General features: G+C 46.3%; 1 protein-coding gene across 1 annotated transcript in view; it reads right to left on the reverse strand.

Moving 5' to 3' along the window:
- Positions 1–23,797, reverse strand: part of ptprn2 (protein tyrosine phosphatase receptor type N2) — a 724,318-nt gene that overhangs the window by 478,492 nt on the left and 222,029 nt on the right. The window contains exons 4-7 of the mRNA XM_055664540.1: positions 23,586–23,694; positions 9,997–10,153; positions 4,823–5,264; positions 2,963–3,175 (exon numbers count right to left, since the gene is read on the reverse strand). Of these exons, the coding sequence (XP_055520515.1) occupies positions 2,963–3,175; positions 4,823–5,264; positions 9,997–10,153; positions 23,586–23,694 (921 nt within the window). The remainder of the gene's footprint in view (positions 1–2,962; positions 3,176–4,822; positions 5,265–9,996; positions 10,154–23,585; positions 23,695–23,797) is intronic.

The raw sequence follows: 23,797 nt of genomic DNA on the forward strand, positions 1-23,797 counted from the left end.
CTAGTGTCAGGCATGGTGCTGGGGCCCCAGTTTGTTCACACCCTCTGTCAATGATTTGGATGTGAGGATGCACTGATTTACCCAAAGCTGCTAATGTACTGAACGCTTAATGCTGTTGACTGAGGAAGAGCTTTTGGAGCATCTATTTATTCTTGTTTTCATTAATCTGCATGCTTCCCATAAATATTACAGTCTTGAGTCTGGTTTTATCCTTAAACAAGGCAACCATCCCTCCTAAGCACTCACAAAATTCAAGTCAGCAATAAGGGAGAGCAGGGAATAGACACACACAATGCTGGAGTAACTCAGCGGGACAGGCAGCATCTCTGGAGAGAAGGAATGGGTGATGTTTCGGGTCGAGACGGTTCTTCAGACCAATGTCAGAGGAGCGGGAGATGCATAGATAAGGAAGTATGAAGGTGTGCAAACAGGACAATGGGACTGGAGATCAAGGAAACTGTAGAATAGATCGTTGTTAGTTGGGAGAAGGTAACAACAAATCAAACAGATAAAATGTAGTCGGAGACAGTCAGACTGGTCGGAGAACTGGGAAGGGGGAGGGATGGAGAGAGAGGGAAAGCAAGGGTTACTTGAAGTTAGAGAAGTCAATGTTACAGGGTCCAGGCTTTTAGGATCCTAGGTCAAACTTGGCCAATGAGCCTCGGCCTGGATCCCTGTGGTACATGAAGGCTATGATCACGATAATGATAAAAAAGTTAATTTCCTAAGGCCCAGAGCGTTCAGCTCGTTGGCCCATAGAGCACTGAATAAAGCCTATGGATATTATTATGATTCCCAAATGAGCTTGGAGCCCTGCATTAAAGTTCCTATTGTTTTAGAGCACAATGGCACAGACCTGACTCTTCCTTTAGGGATTTTCTCAATCAGATCTCCACCACATTGTGTTGCCGTTCACGTACGTCCGCATAAACATCTGCCGGCTGCATTATATCAACACCAAAAACTTGGTAGCAGCATGATTGCTGCTAAAATGAGGACGAAATGAAACATTCCTTTCAATTCTGTTCTGCACGGCTTTACCTGGGAGAGACCGACTCCATCAGTTCAACGTGCCAGTTCAGTGCACATCCGCACTCAACTCTGAGGCTCTCATAATGGTGTCATTAATATTCTCTTGATTTAACATTCCACATCATTTCAGCTGCTAATACCCAACATACAAGTTCCAGAAGTGACCGGACTGAAGGCACTGAGGCATCGTACAAAGATCACCTTGATTGCAAATGAAACTAACTGAATGGCGTGGAGGATTATCAAAAAAGGTTTTTGTTTTGCAGTGGCCATCATAAGCCAACAGTTGTCTTAAACATTCAATCATACAAGGTTGTATGGGTCAAACATAGAATGGGTGACGTTTCAGGTCAGGACCCTTCTTCAGACTCAATATGAAATGTCACCCAGCCCTTTTCCTCCGGAGATGATGCCTGACACGCCAAATTACTCCAGCACTTTGTGTTTCTCCTCCAACAATGGTATCTGGGTGAGTAGAACTCAACTTCACTTCTTTCTTGCAATGCACTGCCGGCAACATAATCAAAGTCTGGACCCATCAATTGAACATGTGCACTGCCTCCTCTGATGAGCCACCATCTAACTGGGCCTGCACAGTGTGGGAGATATGTGCATGCAGCGTCTGGAGCAGACGCCAGAAGCAAATAATGAACGGGCGGCACAGTGGCGCAGCTGGTAGAGTTGCTGCCTCACAGTAACAGAGACTTAGGTTCGATCCTGACCTCGGATGCTGTCTGTGTGGAGTTTAAACGTTCTCTCTGTGATCACAGGGGTTTCCTATGGTTGCTCCGGTTTCATCTAAAATATTGCACTAACACTATAATTTACGAATCTATCTCCAATGACGTATTATTAGTAATTCATTCCACTCTTTTTTTCTTTTTTGACATTTGTATTTTTTTTCTCTCTCTTTCTCTCTTATTTAATATCTATTAAAAAAAATAATAATTAATTAAAATATTGCACTAATGATTGGGTTTGTAGATTAATTGGCCTCTGTAAATTGCCCATAGTGTGTTGGGAGTGGATGTGATAACATAGAATTAGTGCAATGGTCAGCATGGACTCTGTGGGCCGATGGGTTTAATTCCAAGCTGTATCTTTTGATCAATTCAATGAAAAAAAAGTACCTCTTCAAATCTGCAGATGCTGGTTTATATCGAAGATAAGACAAAAAATGCTGGAATAACTCAGGGGGTCAGGCAGCATCTCAGGAGAAAAAGAATAGGTGACTCTCCTTCAGGTTCCAACCCGAAACATCGCCTAGTCCTTTTCTCCAGAGATTCTGCCTGACCCACTGAGTTACACCAGCATATTGTGAGTCAATCTTCCAGTTTGCCTACTCATTATCAGGGAGATGACTTCAGTGCATTTTTACCATGTGAGCAGTGACAATGGTGCCAAACTGGCGACTCTGTATACTGTCTTAGTTTGCCACTGTATCTGTATCTGACATGCTTATCTACTTTAGTTGAATTTAGTTTAGTGATACCGCATGGAAACAGGCCCTTCGGCCCACCGGGTCCATGCCAACCAGCGATCCCCGCATATTAACACTATCCTACACACACTAGGGACAATTTTTACATTTACCAAGCCAATTTACCTACAAACCCGTACGTCTTTGGAGTGTGGGAGGAAACCGGAGCACCCGGAGTAAACCCACGCGGTAACCAGGAGAACGTACAAACTCCGTTCAGACAGCACCAGATGGGATCAAACCCAGGTCTCCGGTGCTGCAAGTGCTGCAAGGCAGTAACTCTACCGCTGCGCCACCCTGCCACCCTGAGGCGTATCTAAGTGTTTATGCATAGTGATACTTGTACTGAACCACATTTTGTACAAAAATAAACTTCACCCAGGTATATGTGATAAATAATGTACCAGTGCACCATTGGGAGAGAAATGTTTTGAAGTGAGTTCTCCTTACCCTGGTCAATCTCATCCCTATTGAAGGTTTTCTCTTCTCCCTTCTGCTGGGCTTCTCGCTGGCTTTGGTCCTCCTCGTCGGTCTTGTCATCGTCCACAACCTGAAGGGCATCGGCTATGACGCTGGACAATGCGTCCAGCTGGTTGGAAGTCATGTCGTCCAGATCCACGTGTTCTGCCGCCATTCGCTGGACCACAGTCTGAATTAAGTTCTCTGTCGGGGAACAAAATGCAAGTCAGGAGGCTCTAAACATAGCACGGGAGCAGTAAATGAGTCTTCTTTAGCATCTGCCCGCAGTGCCACCGTTGATCCTGTAAAATATGATCGCCGAGGCCGCGGCACCCAGGCGCGGTGACGCAAGGACGCAAGGAGGCCTGCGCTGGTGGCTGCTATGGCGGAGCCGCCGAGCAGCGGCGAGCGCCGAGCTTTGGCTGTACCACATCCTGCGCAAAGCTGCTGGCACGGCCACGCACCTTCTGTGTCTGGGTTTCACTGTCGGGATCGGGGTGTCAATAGTCCGGGGACGAGTGAGTGTGAGTATTTGAGCCACCGCCTTCAGGACAGAGCAAAGGCAATGGTCCGTAGGTACGTCATGTTCGTGAGTGCCTGTAACTAGGGGCCAGTGTGTTCTCGAAGGGGCGGGATCTATGTGAATACGTGATTTGTTGCCTGCCATCCGGGGCGGGATCCATGTGTACACGTGATAGATGTGGCCCGCCATCCGCTCCCAGACATGCGTCCTGGCCCCTATGCAGAACAAGGTTGCCGACCCCTGGTGTATCGAATGAGTTGCCAGAGGAGGTGACTGAGGCAGATATACTATAGCAACATTTATAAAGCATTTGGACAGGTACATGGATCGGAAAGAGTTAGAGGAATATGGGCCCAACGCCTGCAGGTGGGACGAGTGTAGATGCGGCATGTTGATTGCATGGACAAGTTGGGCCTGTTTCTGTGATGTATGACCCTCTGACTCTAACTAAATGATTCATAACACAGTATAAATTGAGGGCACAAAAGCAACAAGTGTCCCATCTAGTTCCGTGCTAGTGATAGGTCAGTGCCATCTAATTTCGAAGTCCTGGTCCCTAGCTTATCCCAAATGAGAGGAATAAATGCTGAGCATACCCTTTGAGATGAAAACTAGCTTTTAATAGATTTATGGAAGTGCTTTATTCAATATGGAGCATGTGTAAGGACCCACTCTCTCTCCCCTCAAAACATCAAAGATACAACAGAGTCTCAGTAAGTGAAGTGAGGAACAACTGTTGTACATAAGTTCCTCCCAAAGCAGAGTTAGTGTTGCTGAAAATAGAACTCCCCGACGGACAATATGATCTAAACCTCACTTTGATTGGCTCCAAAGGACTTTCAGGGGTTTACTGTTTACCTGCCAACATTTTGTCGGCAACGGCCGAGTGAAAAATCATAACGGAGTTGAATAAATACATGAGAAACAAAAAAATATGTAAATGCATGGAAGGCGTTTGCGAGGGGACTAAACAGATGGCTCAGTCAGAGAGACATCTGTTGGGCCAAATGGCTCCTGTGCGATAACATTCCATGGCTCTATGATAGATAACATCTTTGAAGTAACCTTCATACACTCCAAATTTCAACAGTTAAATATATTTATTTATTCCCTTAGAGCATAGCCATACAGCGTGGAAACAGGCCCTTCAGCCCAACGTACGCACACTGACCAACATGTCCCTCCTACACTAGTCCCACTTGCCTGCGTTTGACCCATATCCCTTTAAACCTGTCCTATCCATGTACTTATCTAAGTGCTTCTTAAACGTTGCGATAGCCCCAACCCCAACTACCTCTTCCGCCAACACCCGCCACCCTTCTACATACCATCCAGGTGACTTAAGGGGTCTTTTCCACTGCTCCTACTGGCACTGGGTCTGTACGGCATCCTTTCCTCCTTCATTCCTAGGCGATGGTCATCCACATCAGTGTCCAGCAGCCTGCTTCTGGCCTGGTTTGCACCTTCCTGCTGTTCGATCCTTGGTGCAGCCAAAGCTCCCTTTGTCTGGAGGTCTGGTTTGACCGGCAAGCGGTTTGCCCCCTCGGCTGACTGAGCTGCCATGTAATCCTCCAGCAACGCTGCCAGTTGTGCCTTGCCAAGCGCTCCGCTCCCGGGAGGGTCCTGCTGTTGTGCTGGGATGAAGAACTGCTGGTGCTCCTGACCACTGTACAGGTGGTGGGAAGCAAGGTAAAAGTCTGATGGTGCTACCCCTCGGATTCTATGCAGGAGCTCTTGCGAGGAGAACCCAGGCTGAATGGACTCACTCTGCTGCAAAACAAAAAGAAGGCAACGCTGGTCACACATCACACACTGCTGCTGGATTTCAATGATATTTTCACAGAGATAATTGGGGATATTGGAATAAAAAGCGTTATATTTGAATTGCACAGTAATGAAATTTGGAAATTCACCGGTTTATGGGACATATACTTTTAAGATTACTTTTACAGCATCTACCACCCCCTTTTCCACAATAATCTATTATAAAATTCAATTTTCTCCCTATAATTACAATGTCATTCTCTACGGTGAATTCAGAGAGTAAAGAATCATTTCAGACCCACATCTCTTGGTTCCTCCACGGATTGTCACTTAAGTCCAAAATGGGATCTACTCTTTCCCCAGTAATCCTCTTGCCTTTAGGATATTTATAAAATGCTTATGGATTTGAAAACAAAATCTTGCCTACCTACAGTGGCTTGCAAAAGTATTCATACCCCTTGAACTTTTCCACATTTTGTAACGTTACAATGATGCAGGTATTTGCCTATTAACTGCTTGACTATCACAGCCTCAAATTCCTTTTTCCTTATTTGGTGATGAGATGCCAACATTTCAATGGGATTGTCCACCTCATTCTGAAGAAAAGTGAAGGTATGTGGATTTCTTTTGACTGGTTTAAATGATTTGAATGTCGTAATCATTCACATCACTGGAGAAGTGAATTAATTTGTGTCATCAATATTAATCATTTTAAAGTTCTAATCCTTTTTCCTAATTGTTGCTACGTGCCTCGGAACAGGAGAGACATTTGGAAGAATGAAGGAAGAGGCTTTGCAGCCCAAGGTGTCAGCGTGCCATGATGGTACTCAGTGGCCAGGGCCTCAGTGTAACTTCCCGAGGCCTGGTTGGCACTCACTCGTCCATATTGAAGGTTCCTGGCAGCAAGGTGACGGAAGATTAGTGGGGCTGTGGAACCAAGGCAAGGTGCTTGCCAGATGCAGTAACCCTCGGTCCAAAATCAGCCTTGATCATGTCTACTAAAAGACAAAGCCAATGATTATGGATGGTCAGGTACATGCCAGGTTCGTTCTGAAAACATGCCCCAATGGTTTTATCCGTTCTATCCAGTCTTCTCAGCAATGACATTGTAATCCGATTCCTCGCCAAGCCAGCGTAACGCCACAACCTCAGTCTCTAAAGTATAAAGTCTAAAGAATGGCACAGATGAAAGAGCAAGAGCAAGAAGACGGCCGCTTGATTGAGCACAGTCGGAGTAAGGAGGTAGACACTTGAGAGAGAATAGGTTGCAGGGAAACTGTTGGAGAGAACGTCAGAGTCATGCAATGCTTTGAATGCAGCATAAACCATGGGCCAAGCGTCCTCCTTTATATCATACAAAAATATTAATGTGCCAATCCTCAATTAACAGCATTGGACTGGGATCTTCATTATGGGACCAGGCTCCCACACTTTGTGAGCTGAAGAGGTTGAATTTCTGCCTGTGATCTCCTCAGTTATCTTTCCTTCTCCTTGCCTTCAGGCTTCTGACAGTTGGATCTGTGCTGTCAGGCCGGTGTGTCAATTCTTCCTCGCTGGTTAGATCTCCAGGGATGACTTTTATTTCCACCGCTGTGAAGTAATCCAGCAGGATGGATTGATCACACACTTTGGAATCTGCCCAGTTTCTATCCTATTAAAAGTCAGCCAGTTTTTACAAGGGTGGACGAGTAAATCTGCCAAGTGTAAATCTACCCGTCTGCATTTAATTCTTCGCTAATTGGTTCCTTTAGCTACCGTCTGCATTGTTATTCATCAGAACTATTATGCAAACTTTCCTCCAGTTTTAGTTTTCTCTGCTAATGCAAAATGATTTTCATAGAAACATAGAAATTAGGTGCAGGAGTAGGCCATTCGGCCCTTCGAGCCTGCACTGCCATTCAATATGATCATGGCTGATCATTCCGTACCTGCCTTCTCTCCATACCCTCTGATCCCGTTAGCCACAAGGACCACATCTAACTCCCTCTTAAATATAGCCAATGAACTGGCCTCGACTACCCTCTGCGGCAGATAGTTCCAGAGATTCACCACTCTCTGTGTGAAAAAAGTTCTTCTCATCTCGGTTTTAAAGGATTTCCCCCTTATCCTTAAGCTGTGACCCCTTGTCCTGGACTTCCCCAACATCGGGAACAATCTTCCTGCATCTAGCCTGTCCAACCCCTTAAGAATTTTGTAAGTTTCTATAAGATCTCCTCTCAATCTCCTAAATTCTAGAGAGTATAAACCAAGTCTATCCAGTCTTTCTTCATAAGACAGTCCTGACATCCCAGAAATCAGTCTGGTGAATCTTCTCTGCATTCCCTCTATGGCAATAATGTCCTTCCTCAGATTTGGAGACCAAAACTGTATGCAATACTCCAGGTGTGGTCTCACCAAGACCCTATACAACTGCAGTAGAACCTCCCTGCTCCTATACTCAAATCCGTTTGCTATTTTCGACCAACATAATGCAGCTGAAGCCAATTCCCAATGAAAACAGACTGCCTGCGATTACTCAAGCATGCGCACACACCGAGAAGATGCTTCTGATTCAATAACTCAGCTGAAAGATTGTGAGCGTTCAAGCACCTCTCAAGGCCTTCTGTCCATGTGGCAGAAATGGTGCAATAGATTTTTATAGATTCACTGTTTCAGTGGAAGTAGAGGATGCTGGTAAAACCGGCAGGTATCTATTGTTTATCCCTGATTACCTTCTGAGCTGACAGGAAGCAAAAACCAATAACATCAATGGTCTGGAGCATTATATATATATATATATATATATATATAGTGGGCCGGCAAGGCGGCACAGCAGTACTAGAGTTGCTGCCTTACAGCACCAGAGACCCAGTTTCAATCCTGATTATGGGTGCTGTCTGTGCTTAGTTTGTATGTTCCCCCCATGACCACATGGGTTTTCTCCGGGTGCTCCGGTTTCCTCCCACACTCCACTCCACTCCAGCTTTGTAGGTTAATTTGGCTTTGGCAAATATTGTAAATTGTCCCTAGTGTGCAGGATCGTGCTAGTGTACAGGGATTGTTGGTCAGCATGGACTGGTGGCCCAAGGTGCCTGTTTCCGTGTTGTATCTCTCAATTAAACTGAACTAAATCATAGGCCAGACAGGATATGCCCTTTCCCCTTCCCTGAAACCAGGTGTACTTTGCAAATAACTCAGTGGTTTCATTGCCACTGTAACTGAATGCAGTGTTTTATTCCAGTTTTATTTACTCATTTTTCATTGTGATTAAGAGTCAGGAATTAATGTCACAGCCTTATATGATTTTTGTGAGGTCACATTTAGAATAGTGTGTGCAGTTCTGTTTGTCTCCCAGAGGGTTTAGTTATAGAGAGGTTGGCCAAACTTACAATATTTTCTCTGGAGCATCAGAGGCTGAGGAGAAACATGATGGAAAAATACAAAATGATGAGAGGCATGAAGAAGGTAGACAGTGAGGACTTATTTCCCCGGGTGGATCTGTCAAAGACTCAAGGACACAGCTTTGAAGTGAGAAGGGCAAAGTTTAAAGGCAAGTGCAGGACAAGTTTCTGACTCAGCAGGGCAGTCTGGAACATGTTGCCGGGGTGGTGGGGGGTAACGTTTCTGGCTGTCGGGCAAGGACCAGGACAATGGTTCACTGGCTGATGCGGATCAAGGCGACGGCTAGAGGCCCTGGGAATCTACTGGATCGGGCAACACTCCAGGAGACCAGAGTGTCAACTGGACACGGCCTACAGCAGCATGGAGCGGTGGAGCAGCGGTAAAGAACGCATACAGCTTTGCTTGGCCGGGGCGACACTGTAAAATTGCCAGGGCAACGGGCCTTTATGGCCAGCTGCACGTAAAGCAACCTGGACTTTGAAAATGGTGCTAAAACCTGGCGACTCTTGTCTATGGTCTCAGTGGACTATTTCTATGCACTTTGTACTCATCTAGGAGTGTGCTTATTTATAGCGATAATTTTCTGAACTGTATGCAGGCAAAGAACAGTTGAACAGTTTAGTTTATTGTCATGTGGACCGAGGTACAGTGAAAGGATTTTGTTGCGTGCTATCCAGTCCAACGAAAGAACGATCCAACAAAAGAAACCTGTATATGTGATAATAAAGAACCATTGATGAACTTGAAGATCAAGCCTGAAACATTAACTCTGCTTCTCATTGTCTCGCAGTCTGTAGGTAGGATTAGGCTGCACTCAAGCCATTGCAACTCAAGCCATTGCAACTCAAGCCATTGCAACTCAAGCCATTGCAACTCAAGCTGGTTGGGCCTTTCCTCAGAGATGCCATAAAAAATATTACATATTAATTTTAAATTCTTTATGAGACCTTTATTTTAAATGTAAAATATGCTTGTATGGTGGGCTTTGAAGAAGGGTCCCGACCCTAAAAGTCACCCATCCTTTTTCTCCAGAGATGCTGCCTGACCCGCTGAGTTACTCCAGCACTTTGTGTCTATTGTTGGAATAAACCAGCATCTGCAGTTCTTTGTTTCTGCATTAAATCTCTTCCTCCCTCTGCAAGTACTACCTCACCTGTCGGGTGCTTCCAACATTTGATTTTGTTATGCTCTGCCTGCTTCCCAAGGCAACTATGCAACGTCCAGTGTTCCTCCCATTAAAAAGAATATATATATATATCTTCTAACGTGTTTTATAGTTAATATGTGGCAGTAATTGTCAAGGGCACTTGGATATTACCGACCATTTAAAAACAGAGTCATGAAAATCAATACTAACCTTGTCAGTTCTGGTCTTATGAAATGGCATGGGATTATCGGGCTGGGAGAGAGCGTTGAGAAGGTGAATATATTGATGAAGGGACTTGAATCTTTGCAGGTCGCCATCGTCTGCCTCTTTATACTTTTCCTCACTTGGCATCTTTTCCTTCGTAGCCCTAAACAATTAAGAAATAGCAGTCACGTGAGTTAAACTGTAAGTGGCATTCAAGCATCGAGCTGCAACAGTTCCTCATCAATTGATTGAACAAGTCAACGCACACCATAAAACACAACAGGCTTCTGTTCACTCTGCTACAAGAAGACCGCTACAGAAGACTTGCCATAGAGGGAGTACAGAGAAGGTTCACCAGACTGATTGAGGGGGGATCTTATAGAAACTTACAAAATTCTTAAGGGGTTGGACAGGCTAGATGCAGGAAGATTGCTCCCGATGTTGGGGAAGTCCAGAACATGGGGTCACAGTTTAAGGATAAAGGGGAAATCCTTTAGGACCGAGATGTGAAAAACATTTTTCACACAGAGAGTGGTGAATCTCTGGAATTCTCTGCCACAGAATGTAGTTGAGGCCAGTTCATTGGCTATATTTAAGAGGGAGTTAGATGTGGCCCTTGTGGCTAAAGGGATCAGGGGGTATGGAGAGAAGGCAGGTACAGGATACTGAGTTGGATGATCAGCCATGACCATATTGACTGGCGGTGCAGGCTTGAAGGGCTGAATGGCCTACTCCTGCACCTATTTTCTATGTTCTATGTTTCTATGCATCGCTGCCTCACTCCGAGGCATCTGGTTCACAGCATTTCATCTTTTGGTTGAATCTCAGGGCAATTTCTTGGATGATGCTTAATGATTGGATTACTTATCTGGCAGGTGGATAAGGAGGCACAAGGAACTGCAGAAGCTGGAATGTGGAACAAAACACAAAGTACCGGAGGAACTCAGCGGGTCAGGCAGCATCTGTGGAGGGCAATGGACAGGCGACGTTTCGGGACAGGACATTTGTTCAGACTGATAGTAGTAGTGGGGGGTAGGCTTGCAAAGGCAGGTGGGGCAGAACTAATCTTGGCAAGTGATGGGTGGATACAGGTGAGGGGGGCTTGATTAGCAGATGGGAGGAGTAAGTGACAAAGGCTAGAGGTAATAAAGAGATAATGGGTGTTATGTAAGGAGAGAAGTGAAATGTAAGTCATTGGGAAGGATATTGGTGGAAGGGAAACGATGGGTGGGAAAAGACACGGGATAAAGAGGAAATGAGGTGGATAAGGATGTGGATGGGTCAGGCAGAATCTGTGGAGGACATGCATAGGCATTGTCTCAGGATGGGACCCCTCTTCAATCCAAAATGAAACATCGCCTATCCATGTCCTCCACGGATCCCGCCTGACCGACTGAGTTACTCCAGCATGTTGGGTTTTTTTATGAGCAAACCAGCATCTGCAACTCTTTGTCTCTCGGATGTTGCTGGAGTTAGATGAAGAATGAAGATCCAAATGTGAGCGGGATTGTGCGAACCCCATGCGTCTGTATGGAGCTGCCGTTGACTGCAGTCAGAGGAGGCACCCGCCTGCCAGAACGAGTGTCGACCCCCAACGGGGGTAAAATGCTAACCGCCGTGCCCGTATCCACCAGGAACCATCGTCCTGAGTGTCGATTCCAAACGTAGAGGCGATGTTTCAGGCCGACCGGCGCAGCGACTACTGGCGGCCGGCCCTGGCATTTGCCGGATACCAGCAGGGCGGGCGGCACTGGATTAAATGGGCTGCGGGACCCCAGCACTGGTGGTAGTATCACCACTTCCCCTTATCGGGGTCATTCGGGACAGGTGGCCCATCTAGCCGGTGCCCGTTTCTTAACCAAGATTGACCTGATGCGGGGCTACCATCAGATCCCGGTCGGTACGCCCGGAAAGAGGTAATGGGGAGAAGGCCAGAGAATGAGGTTAGGAGGGAGAGATAGATCAGCCATGATTGAATGGCGGAGTAAGACGATGGGCCGAATGGCCTAACTCTACTCCTATTCCTTATGACCTTATATGCTTTTATTCACTGTCCTATCCACCTGTGTCGCTACCTATGATCTCGAACACCAAGACACCAAGATCCCTCCGTTCATCAACATTCCTTTGTCCTCTAACGTTTATTGTCTTCATCCTACACCGCTTTGAGTTCCCAAAATGCCTCACCTTGCTCCTATCAGGATTAAATTCCATTTGCCAACACTCACCCCAACTTCTCATCTGATCTATATCCTGCCATAGTCTTATGCAACTTTCCTTGCCATCACAATGCCACTAATTTCATATCATTCCAAAACACATTAAACATTTATCCTACATTAAGTTCTGGGCCTGAATCCAGGAATGTGTGTTTCATCTCCTAGCTTGGCAGTTTGGAAACTGGCCATCGACAAATTTAAGCATCGGGAATTTAAAAACATACAGTATGTCTCAGCAAGGGCAGTGTGTTGCAAGATTTTTTGTTTTAAATCAGATGGTGTTTGTCAAAGTCCTTGGGGGAAATAAATCTGTCATCGTCTCTGGTTTGGCTTACATGAGGTTACAGACCCACCATGTCACAGCATGGAAATAGGGCCTTCAGCCTAAATTGTCCAAATCGATGAAGATGCATATCTAAGTGAGTCCCAGTTGCCCGCATTTGACCTGTAGAAGTGTAACAACGCAAAATGCAATGTTGCCTTTCCATACCCTGCAGAGATGCTGCCTGAACCGTTGAGTTACTCCAGCGCTTTGTGTTGTACGTCTGTCGTGTACTTGTTCTAAAAACAAAGTTTTGGAGCAACTCAGCAGGTCAGGCATGGCAGCATCTGTGGAGGAAACAAACAGACAATGTTTTTTTGGTCGGGTCCTTTCAGACTGAAGAATACTGCCTGTCCCACTAGGTTCTAGGAGATACTAGGAGATATGTGAAAAGAAAGAGATTAGTTAAAACAAATGTAGGTCCCTTGCAGTCAGAAACAGGTGAGTTGATCATGGGGAACAAGGATATGGCGGACAAATTGAATAACTACTTTGGTTCCGTCTTCACTAAGGAAGACATAAATAATTTGCCGGAAATAGCAGGGGACCGCGGGACAAAGGAGTTGGAGGAATTGAGTGAAATCCAGGTTAGCCGGGAAGTGGTGTTGGGTAAATTGAATGGATTAAAGGCCGATAAATCCCCAGGGCCAGATAGGCTGCATCCCAGAGTACTTAAGGAAGTAGCTCCAGAAATAGTGGATGCATTAGTAATAATCTTTCAAAACTCTTTAGATTCTGGAGTAGTTCCTGAAGATTGGCGGGGTAGCAAATGTAACCCCACGTTTTAAGAAGGGAGGGAGAGAGAAAATGGGGAATTACAGACCAGTTAGTCTAACATCGGTAGTGGGGAAACTGCTAGAGTCAGTTATTAAAGATGGGATAGCAGCACATTTGGAAAGTGGTGAAATCATTGGACAAAGTCAGCATGGCTTTACGAAAGGTAAATCATGTCTGACTAATCTTATAGAATTTTTCGAGGATGTAACTAGTAGCGTGGATAGGGGAGAACCAGTGGATGTGGTGTATCTGGACTTCCAGAAGGCTTTCGACAAGGTCCCACATAAGAGATTAGTATACAAACTTAAAGCACACGGCATTGGGGGTTCAGTATTGATGTGGATAGAGAACTGGCTGGCAAACAGGAAGCAAAGAGTAGGAGTAAATGGGTCCTTTTCACAATGGCAGGCAGTGACTAGTGGGGTACCGCAAGGCTCAGTGCTGGACCCCAGCTATTTACAATATATATTAATGATCTGGATGAGGGAATTGAAGGCAATATCTCCAAGTTTGCGGATGACACGAAGCTGGGGGGCAGTGTTAGCTGTGAGGAGGATGCTAGGAGACTGCAAGGTGACTTGGATAGGCTGGGTGAGTGGGCAAATGTTTGGCAGATGCAGTATAATGTGGATAAATGTGAGGTTATCCATTTTGGTGGCAAAAACGGGAAAGCAGACTATTATCTAAATGGTGGCCGATTGGGAAAGGGGGAGATGCAGCGAGACCTGGGTGTCATGGTACACCAGTCATTGAAGGTAGGCATGCAGGTGCAGCAGGCAGTAACGAAAGCGAATGGTATGTTAGCTTTCATTGCAAAAGGATTTGAGTATAGGAGCAGGGAGGTTCTATTGCAGTTGTACAGAGTCTTGGTGAGACCACACCTGGAGTATTGCATACAGTTTTGGTCTCCAAATCTGAGGAAGGACATTATTGCCATAGAGGGAGTGCAGAGACGGTTCACCAGACTGATTCCTGGGATGTCAGGACTGTCTTATGAAGAAAGACTGGATAGACTTGGTTTATACTCTCTAGAATTTGGGAGAATGAGAGGGGATCCTATAGAAACTTACAAAATTCTTAAGGGGTTGGACAGGCTAGATGCAGGAAGATTGTTCCCGATGTTGGGGAAGTCCAGGACAAGGGGTCACAGCTTAAGGATAAGGGGGAAATCCTTTAAAACCGAGATGAGAAGAACTTTTTTCACACAGAGAGTAGTGAATCTCTGGAACTCTCTGCCACAGAGGGTAGTTGAAGCCAGTTCATTGGCTATATTTAAGAGGGAGTTAGATGTGGCCCTTGTGGCTAAAGGGATCGGGGGTATGGAGAGAAGGCAGGTACGGGATACTGAGTTGGATGATCAGCCATGATCATATTGAATGGCGGTGCAGGCTCGAAGGGCCGAATGGCCTACTCCTGCATCTAATTTCTATGTTTCTTCCAGCATTTTGTGATTTGCTTTGCGGTTTCTTGTGTCTCCATTTGAAATGTTATTATTGTACTGCCTCAACCACCTCCTCTGGCAGCCGGTTCCATATACTTCCCATCGTCTGTATTTACAACTTGTCCCCAATCTAGCTGCTGTCTCTCTTCACTGCCAAGTTAGAGGTGGACAACAATAACATGCTTTGCACCTTGTATGTTTGTACAGACAAGAGTGACAAGGTAGACACAAAATGCTGGAGTGGCGTGACAGGCAGCATCTCTGGAGAGAAGGAATTCTTCAGACTGTCTCAACCCAAAACGTCACCCATTCCTTCTCTCCAGAGATGCTGCCTGTCCCGCTGAGTTAATTGTGTCTATCTTCAGTTTAAATCAGCATCTGCAGTTCCTTCCTACACATTTCGTAAACCTTCCCGGCTCCCTGTGTCAATTGTTATTGGTACCCATCCTAAACAATTCTCACAAAGCCAGACTGAAGACCAGCAAAATAACACTCTCCAGGGCTCTACCATTCACTGTGTAAATCCTGTCCTGGTTTGAAATAGCGAAGTGTACGACCTCATTCGTGTCAGAGTTAAAGCCCTGTCCCACTGTATGAGTTAATTCAAGAATTCTCCCCGAGTTTGCCCTTATTCGAACTCGGAGATTTACGGTAATGTCCGCTCATAAGTACTCGGGGCTCTCGTGGACATTTTTCAACATGTTGCAAAATCTTTGCGTGTCTTCCCAAGCTTACCTGCTGTTAGCGAGTCTTCCTGAGTACCTGCCGTTAGCGTACCTGCTGCTAAGCGACATCCCCGTGCTCCGACGTACCCGCTACGTTCATTCTACGTGCTTACCACGAGTTTGATTTTTTTTTTAAGTCGGGAGAGCACTTGAATGAACTCATACAGTGGCACAGGGCCATTAAACTCCATTTGTCATTCCTTGACCCACTTTCCTTCCTGTTGTAAATTTAAATATCCTTCCTTAATTTGGACTCTGGTCCTGTCCACGGGGGGGGGGGGGGGAATGGAGGAGGACTGGCCAAATGTTGTGCCTTCCACCACAGTGATGAATGCTGTGGTGGATGTTTGTGTTACAGTTTTATTGTGGTTGTGTGTTCTTTATTATTGTACTGCTGCTGACAATCCAAATTTCCACCGACCCTGGTTGTGTGGCAATAAATTATATCTAATTATATCTATGTCCGCTTTACGTCCAATTTTGGTATCATCTGCAAATCTGCTAACATTGTCATCCAAATCATTAATATAGAAAACAAACAAACAGTAGACCCACCCCCACCCCCTATGGCATTCCACTGGACACAGGACTTCAACTACCATTTGACTTCTTCCACGGAACCAATTTTGAATCCAGTTGGCTGTCTCACCTTCGATACCATGGATCTCCCCTTCTGGAGGTCTGCCCTGCGGGATCTAGTCAAAGGCCCAAATAAGGTCCATACAGACAACATCCACTACCCCACCCTCATCATTCCTCATGGCGAACTCTACAAGAAACAGATATGTGAGACTTGATTTCCCACCTTACCAGTAACATTAGTCCTGAGAGCCTGTGGTTGTTCTCCTGGCTACAGGGAAGGTGAAGAGATTTGGTAGGGGTCATGGTGGGCGTAGCCAAGGCAGACAGAAAGAAGTAGCTCTGGCTCAAAAATCAGAGGTCATAGATTGAGAGTTTTCAGCAAAGGATACAGAAAGGAAATTAGGAAAAAAACCTTATTTACCACAAGAGCGGTCATGATAAAGGGCGGCAAAGTGTCACAGCTGGAAATGCTGCTGCCTCATTGTGCCAGAGACCCGGGTTTGATCCTGACCTTGGATGCTATCTGTGTGGAGTATGCACGTTCTTCCCGTGACAGCATGAGTTTCCATCGGGTGCTCCGGTTTCCTCTCACATCCCCAAGACGTGCAGGTTTGCAGGTTAATTGGCCTCTGCAAATTGCCAAAGTTCATTGGCTATATTTAAGAGGGAGTTAGATGTGGCCCTTGTGGCTAAAGGGATCAGGGGGTATGGAGAGAAGGCAGGTACAGGATACTGAGTTGGATGATCAGCCATGATCACATTGAATGGCGGTGCAGGCTCGAAAGGCCAAATGGCCTACTCCTGCACCTTGTTTCTATGTTTCTATGTTTCTATGGAACTAGAATCGATCAGAACCTTCCGAAGGAGAATCATTGTCAGCTCTGTGAAGAAAGAGCGGAGTTGGGGGAGGGAAGAATAGGACTGAAGTGATGGCCCCACAGAGAGATGGCATAGAACACGTTGGCCAAATACATTCTTTCTTTGCAGTTACAATTCTATGTTTAAAATTTGTGGACAAATCCAGGAACTCTGTGAGGGAATGGACGTAGATTTGGTTGAATGGCTGAGCAGACTCAAGGGGCCATTTGGACTGCTCCTGCTTCTGTTTACTAATATTCCAGGCAGGTCCCCACGTATTCCAGTTGTCGGCTACAGGCAGGATTGTGATAAGATATGATCAAGACATCCACTAGGTCCCTTGACAGCAAGCTAATAAGGTTTGGTGGGTGGAAGATGTAGCAAAGCTTCGCAGGTCATCACCTTCACTGAGTTAGATGGTATCGTGTAAAAGTGGCACAATATTCAGCCAGTGTGCAGGCACAGACACGGGGAACATTTGTGGGTTTTGTTTCTCCATAACCAGGCAAGGAGAACCAAAGGACAACCATTATGATTAAGCATTTTCTATGGTGAACGCACCCCACCGACAATATTGTCTCATACTTTCCCAGGATTTGCACCTCCTTATATGTTTGACATGGTGATAGAATGGGATGGGCTGGGGGGGATGGAGAGCATATAGAATGGGAGTGGGACGGGGAGGGGGAATGTGGAATCATCATTTTGATACGGAGGGAAGCTGTTCAGCCCTTCGAGACGCTGCAGCCTCTCAGTGAATCAATATTTTCAATCTCATTTGCCCAGTCCACTCCCATAGCCCTGTAATTTCTCTCCTTTCCGAGGACACTGATTAATACTGGCTGCAGGGAATGAGCCAGTTACAGCACGCAGTAACATGGCATACAAATTAGGAGCTGGAGTGGGTGCACATGATCTGTCAAGCCTGCTCTGCAGTTAAGCAAGGTCATGGTTGTTCTGAATGTAACCTTGAATCCTCATTCCCACCCTCAACCCAGTAATCTTACACCATTTCTCTATTAATTGCCCATCTACCTCTGAATAGATTCAAAAATATTCAAGGACTGCTCCAACCAACCTATGAAGAAGTGTTTCACTCACTGTCAGTGAAAAAATAACTCACAGTTTAGAATTATTATTTTTTACAAATTTCATAGGGGCGACACATGTAGCACGGCGTAGAGCTGCTGCCTTACAGTGCAGGGGCGGAAAACCCGGGGGGGCCAGAGGGGACACATCCCCCCATGTTTTGAGAGGTGGGGGACATCCCCCCCAAGTTTTTGTGATCCCGATTTTAAAATCTACGCTTTTAGCGCTGGATTGAGCCTCCGAAGCCTCGAGCGTGTGTGTGAGTGTGCGCATGCGCACGTGGCCGCCAAAAAATTATGTCTCCCGTCCCCTCCATGTTTTGATAGCGTGTTCCGCTCTTGACAGTGTCAGAGACTCGGCTTCCATCCTCACTTTGGGTGCTGTCTGTACGGAGTCTGTATGTTCTCCCTGTGATTGCAGGGTTTTCCCCAGGTGCACCAGTTTCCTCCCATGCTCCAAAGACGTGCAGTTATGTAAGTTAATTGGCTTCTGGAAATTGAATATTGTCACTAATGTGTAGGATAGTGCCCGTGCAAGGGTTGATCGTTGGTCAGCGCAGACTTGGTGGGATGAAGGACCTGTTTCCATGCCCTATCTCTAAGCTAAACTAAATTTGTTAGTTCAAGAATAACTAGAGTATTCCCACTAAAAACAAAAAGCAAAGTACAATTGATCAGAAATATTTTTGCCTCACAGCCATGGAAGGGTGATCAATGAAAGGAGGCTGACAAAGGGTACGATGGGGACACCATGTACAGGAAAGAAAAGAAAACGTCACACACAGAACACAGCTGACTCCAATAGGGACCGACATCCTAAGACTTGAACCGCGGATGAAATGGTTTCTGATGATATGTATCTATCATACGTGAAAGAGAATGAATGAAATTATAATGGAGCTAGTTTATATTCCCTCTTTTTTTCCAAAGAAACAACTTCCAGCCTGATCAAGCTCCCCATTTGGGACTTAACTAGTCTTCAATATTTAATGGCATAATTTCTTTCATGTTTATGCCAAACAGATTTTGGTTCACAAATCAAAATGAGTTCAAAGCTTTGTGCAGGATTTAACTGTTTGAGGAACTGCAGTGGTAATGATTAGGAATTATTGCAGAGGTGTTGATCAGGTATATTTTGAGAGCTGTATCTGTAATATTCAGAATTTATTATCTTAAAATATGATTATATTTTATTTGTCCACATTTTGTCTTTAAAAAATACTAGACCAAGTGCAGACCTGTTGGGTCTGTTCCCCCAACGTGTGGTTGCGGGAGAGGGGGGGGGGGGTGGCATGTGGCGTCACACGCACTAACCCCCCCCCCCCCCCCCCCCCCCACACACGCTAACTACCCCCCTTGATATTATATTAATATTATTAATTTGCTCCTTTTGGAGTGAGGGTGGGGGAGGAGAGGTGCGAGTTATGGGGAGGAGAGAGAGGGAGACAGGGGGGCTGAGGGGGGGGGGGGGGAAGGGAGGGATGGGGGGGAGGGAGGGGGAAGAAGGTGGGGAGGGGATGGGGTGGAGGGAAGGGGGTTTAGGGGAGGGAGGGTGGGGGGAGGGGGAGGGGGGGAGGGGAGAGAGTGATGGGGAGAGAGAGAGAGATGGGGAGAGAGAGAGAGAGCGAAATGGTGTCGGCAGCTCAATGGAATTCAGAGGAGGAGCATGCCGCATCACACACACACACTAACCCCCCCCCCCCCCCCCCCCACACACACACACACACACACACACACACACACACACACACACACACACACACACACCCCCACACACACACACACACACACACACACACACACACACACACACACCAACCAACACACCCCCCCCCACACACACACACACACACACACACACACACACACACACACACACACACACACACACACACACACACACACACACACACACACACACACACACACACACACACACACACACCCCCCTCCCCCCCCACACACACACACCCTCACACACACACACACACACACACTGACACACACACACACTCACACACACATGCACCCACACACACAGCGGGTCCAATCTAAGCTGTCAATGCTGTCAAAAGCAAATTTATTTTTTAAAAAACTGTCTATGAAATTAAAAGTTAATGTTAAGAATTAGTGATGTTAAGTGAGAAATAATTAAATTAAATTCAATGAAAAACAATGGAATCAACAACCCGGCAGGCTGGGTGGGGGGGGGGGGCAGCAGGCAGGCTGGGGGCGGGGCTGGGCCGGGCGGGGCCAGGAGGCAGTTGGGCCACGTGCAAAGGCATTGTGAGGTCAGCAGTTGGGCAACCTTAATCTTATATTACTAAAAGTCTGATCTTGACCACTTTTGGCCCACTGTGCTGCGATATCCGAGAGAACGCTGCCACCTATGGCCGTCATTTTTGGCCACCTCGCTCAGAGCCTCCTTCCGCCTTCCTGGACTGGAGGATTTTTCCCATCCATGATAAATCAGAGAGATATTATAGTTTTTTTTTAAATTCACCATTCTCTCTGCTGCCCCTGCTGGGGGGAGGAGGAGGGACTATAAAACCAGGAAGTGGTGTGCCTCATTCAGTCTCTGCAAGATGGATGAAGCCAAAGGGTCACGTCTCTCTGAGCTCTGAATAACACTGAACACATGTCTTCTCAACTGTGAGTCCCCTTAATGTGGTTTGAAAATAAAAATATGGTTTGTTTGAAGTAAAAAGGCACTGCCTGCAAATGGTTGTTTGGGTGGTTTGGCTTGGTTAAATGGCACTGCTTACTGCAAATGGTGGCTTGGTTGCTTTGGCTTGAAGTTGAAAGGCACTACTTACTGCAAATGGTGGCTTGGGTGCTTTGGCTTGAAGTTGAAAGGCACTACTTACTGCAAATGGTGGCTTGGGTGCTTTGGCTTGAAGTTGAAAGGCACTACTTACTGCAAATGGTGGCTTGGGTGCTTTGGCTTGAAGTTGAAAGGCACTACTTACTGCAAATGGTGGCTTGGGTGCTTTGGCTTGAAGTTGAAAGGCACTACTTACTGCAAATGGTGGCATGGGTGCTTTGGCTTGAAGTTGAAAGGCACTACTTACTGCAAATGGTGGATTGGGTGCTTTGGCTTGAAGTTGAAAGGCACTACTTACTGCAAATGGTGGCTTGGGTGCTTTGGCTTGAAGTTAAAAGGCACTTCTTACTGCAAATGCACTAACTTCTTTTTTGCACTGTATTTTGATTTTAGATAAAACGCTATTACTTACGGATGTGATTTTTGGCAATCTTACTCAGTCCCCTCTGCTCAGCAGGTGCAGAGAATTCTTCCCATCAATGAAAAATAAATGTGTTATTAGTGTTTAAAAAATGTTTAGAATCTCTCTTCTGTCAATCACGCCATGAAGGCCACACCTTTTCCGGTGGGAGGGGGAGGGGTTATAAAAGCCGGAAGTGTGGACGTGGATCAGTCTCTGCATTACGGGGGAGGGAGAGGTCACGACTCTGTCTGAGCTGTGAATCAACTGAACACACTGAATGTCTACTGAACTGTGAGTTTGGTGTTTTGTGCGGTTTTATGGTGGTTTCACCCTGCATGAAATGGTATGAAGCTGCATTTGAATTTGATGGCCTTGCACCCTGCTGAAAGTGGTATGAAACTGCACTTGAATTCGGTGGCCTTGCACCCTGCTTGAAGTGGTAAGAAACTGCACTTGAATTTGGTGGCCTTGCACCCTGCTTGAAATGGTAGGAAAATGGATTTGAATTTGGTGGCCTTGCACCCTGCTTGAAATGGAATTTCAAGGAATAGCCATGAGTCAACTGCCAGCCCACCAGCCGTGAGTGAGTTGCCAGCAGATCAGGCTAGAGGGACTAAGCTGCCACCCCAAGAACCCATACCAGCGCTCCAGAAAGCCCCCCCACTGGCCACCAATATTGGAATTGGTGGAGAGGTGGAATATTGCGTCAGGGGACCAGCCCTCCCGTGTGAACATGGGACCCAACGGGTCCCACTTAGCTAGTATTTTTTTTAAATGTCAGTTTGGTTATGAATTTTAGTAAATATCTCAGGAAATAATTGTCCAAATGTATAAAGAATTGGATTTTTTAAATCATAAGGAAAATTTCTACCAGAAGATGTAAACATATCACTGTTATTGTAATGTCAGCAGCTGGGCAGCGGTCAGATTTTTTTTTAAAAAAAGGTCAGATTGGTCAACAATTTTAATTAAAAATATCAGAAAAATAATATACCAAATGTACAGAGTGGATTTCTAAAATCACAAGAAAAATCTATACTGGAATATATAAACATTTTCCCGTTTCGGCATCTGGTTTTCGAGGAGAGGTGTTTCACATGCAAAATCACACACACACACACATACAGCTTTAATAGATACTAGACCAAGTGCAGACTCATTGGGTCTGATCCACCAACGCGCGTTTGCGGAGGGGTGCGGGGCGGCATACAGGTTAACACACACTACCCCCACACTAACTACCCCCCCCTTGATATTATATTATAGCCGCCCTATCCACTTATGCATAGCCCCCCAACTCACAGGCACGTCTAGAGAGGGGGGTGGGGGGGGGTAGAGGGTGAGGGCGGAGAGATTGGGGAGAGTCAGAAGGGCAAGGGACAGATGGAGAGGGGGGGGGGAGGAGGAGGAGGGAGGGTGGGTGAGGGGGGGGGGGGGGGGAGGGAGGGGGGGGAGGGGGGGGGGGGGGGGGGGGGGGGGGGGGGGGGGGGGAGGGGGGGGGGGGGGGGGGGGGGGGGGGGGGGGGGGGGGGGGGGGGGGAAGGGGGGGGAGGGGTGGAGGGAAGGGGGTAGGGGAGGGGTGGGGTGGGGACTCTGGGGGATGTGGTGATTAATGACTGGGATTGTGGTGGGATGCAGTGGATAATATCCTATCTATGCCCCTCATAATTCTATACACTTATACCACAACTTTCGTTTTGCAGAGAAAACAAGCCAAGTTTGTCCAACCACTCCCTGTAACGAGTTTAGTTTAGTTTGGTTTAGTTTAGTTTAGTTTCGAGATGCAGCGTGGAACCAGGCCCTGCGGCCCACCAAACCCATGCCGACCAGTCATCACCCAGTCTACATTAGGGACTATTTATAGAAGCCAATTAACCTTCAAACCTGGATGTTTTGGGAATGTAGGAGAAAACCCGAGCACCTAGAGAAAACCCACATGGCCACAGGAAGTATGTACAAACTCCATACAGAAAGCACCTATAGTCAGGATCAAACCCAGGTCTCTGATGCTGTAAGGCAGCAACTCTACTGTGTAAATTGTCCCTAGTGTGTAGGATAACGTTGGTGAACGGAATGATCGCTGGTCGGCGTGGATTCGGTTGGCTGAAGAGTGTGTTTCCATGCTGGAACAAAATGCCAGACACAGTTTCATTCTGGAGACCCTTTCTCAATATCTATATGCTATGCATCTCCAATCTGCCAGCATGTTTCAGATATTAACTGAGTAGTTTAAATTGAATTCTCCATTCATATGGACTTGATAGTAATTTATTACCCGTGGAAGTGGTCTTCACGGGAGACCTTACTGAGTGTCAGCCTTCAGCAGTACCTGAGCAATTCACCACTTTATTTCTCACCTCAAGCTGTCTGGAGAACCAGCTTCAGGATGCAGGTGACGGGTCAGGTGGAGACTGGAAAGTTCTTTCGCAATTACCTGCTGCATCGCGTCATCGTGCCACATTAAACCTGTCAGGAATAAAGAGCGAAATGAATTGAAAATGTCATTATCCTGCCTCTCTTCTGCCAGAGTCGAACATCACTTTCCCAAATTTAGCTTTGCTTCTTTAAA

This window comes from Leucoraja erinacea, chromosome 2 (assembly GCF_028641065.1).
Source record: "Leucoraja erinacea ecotype New England chromosome 2, Leri_hhj_1, whole genome shotgun sequence".
NCBI lineage: Eukaryota > Metazoa > Chordata > Chondrichthyes > Rajiformes > Rajidae > Leucoraja > Leucoraja erinaceus.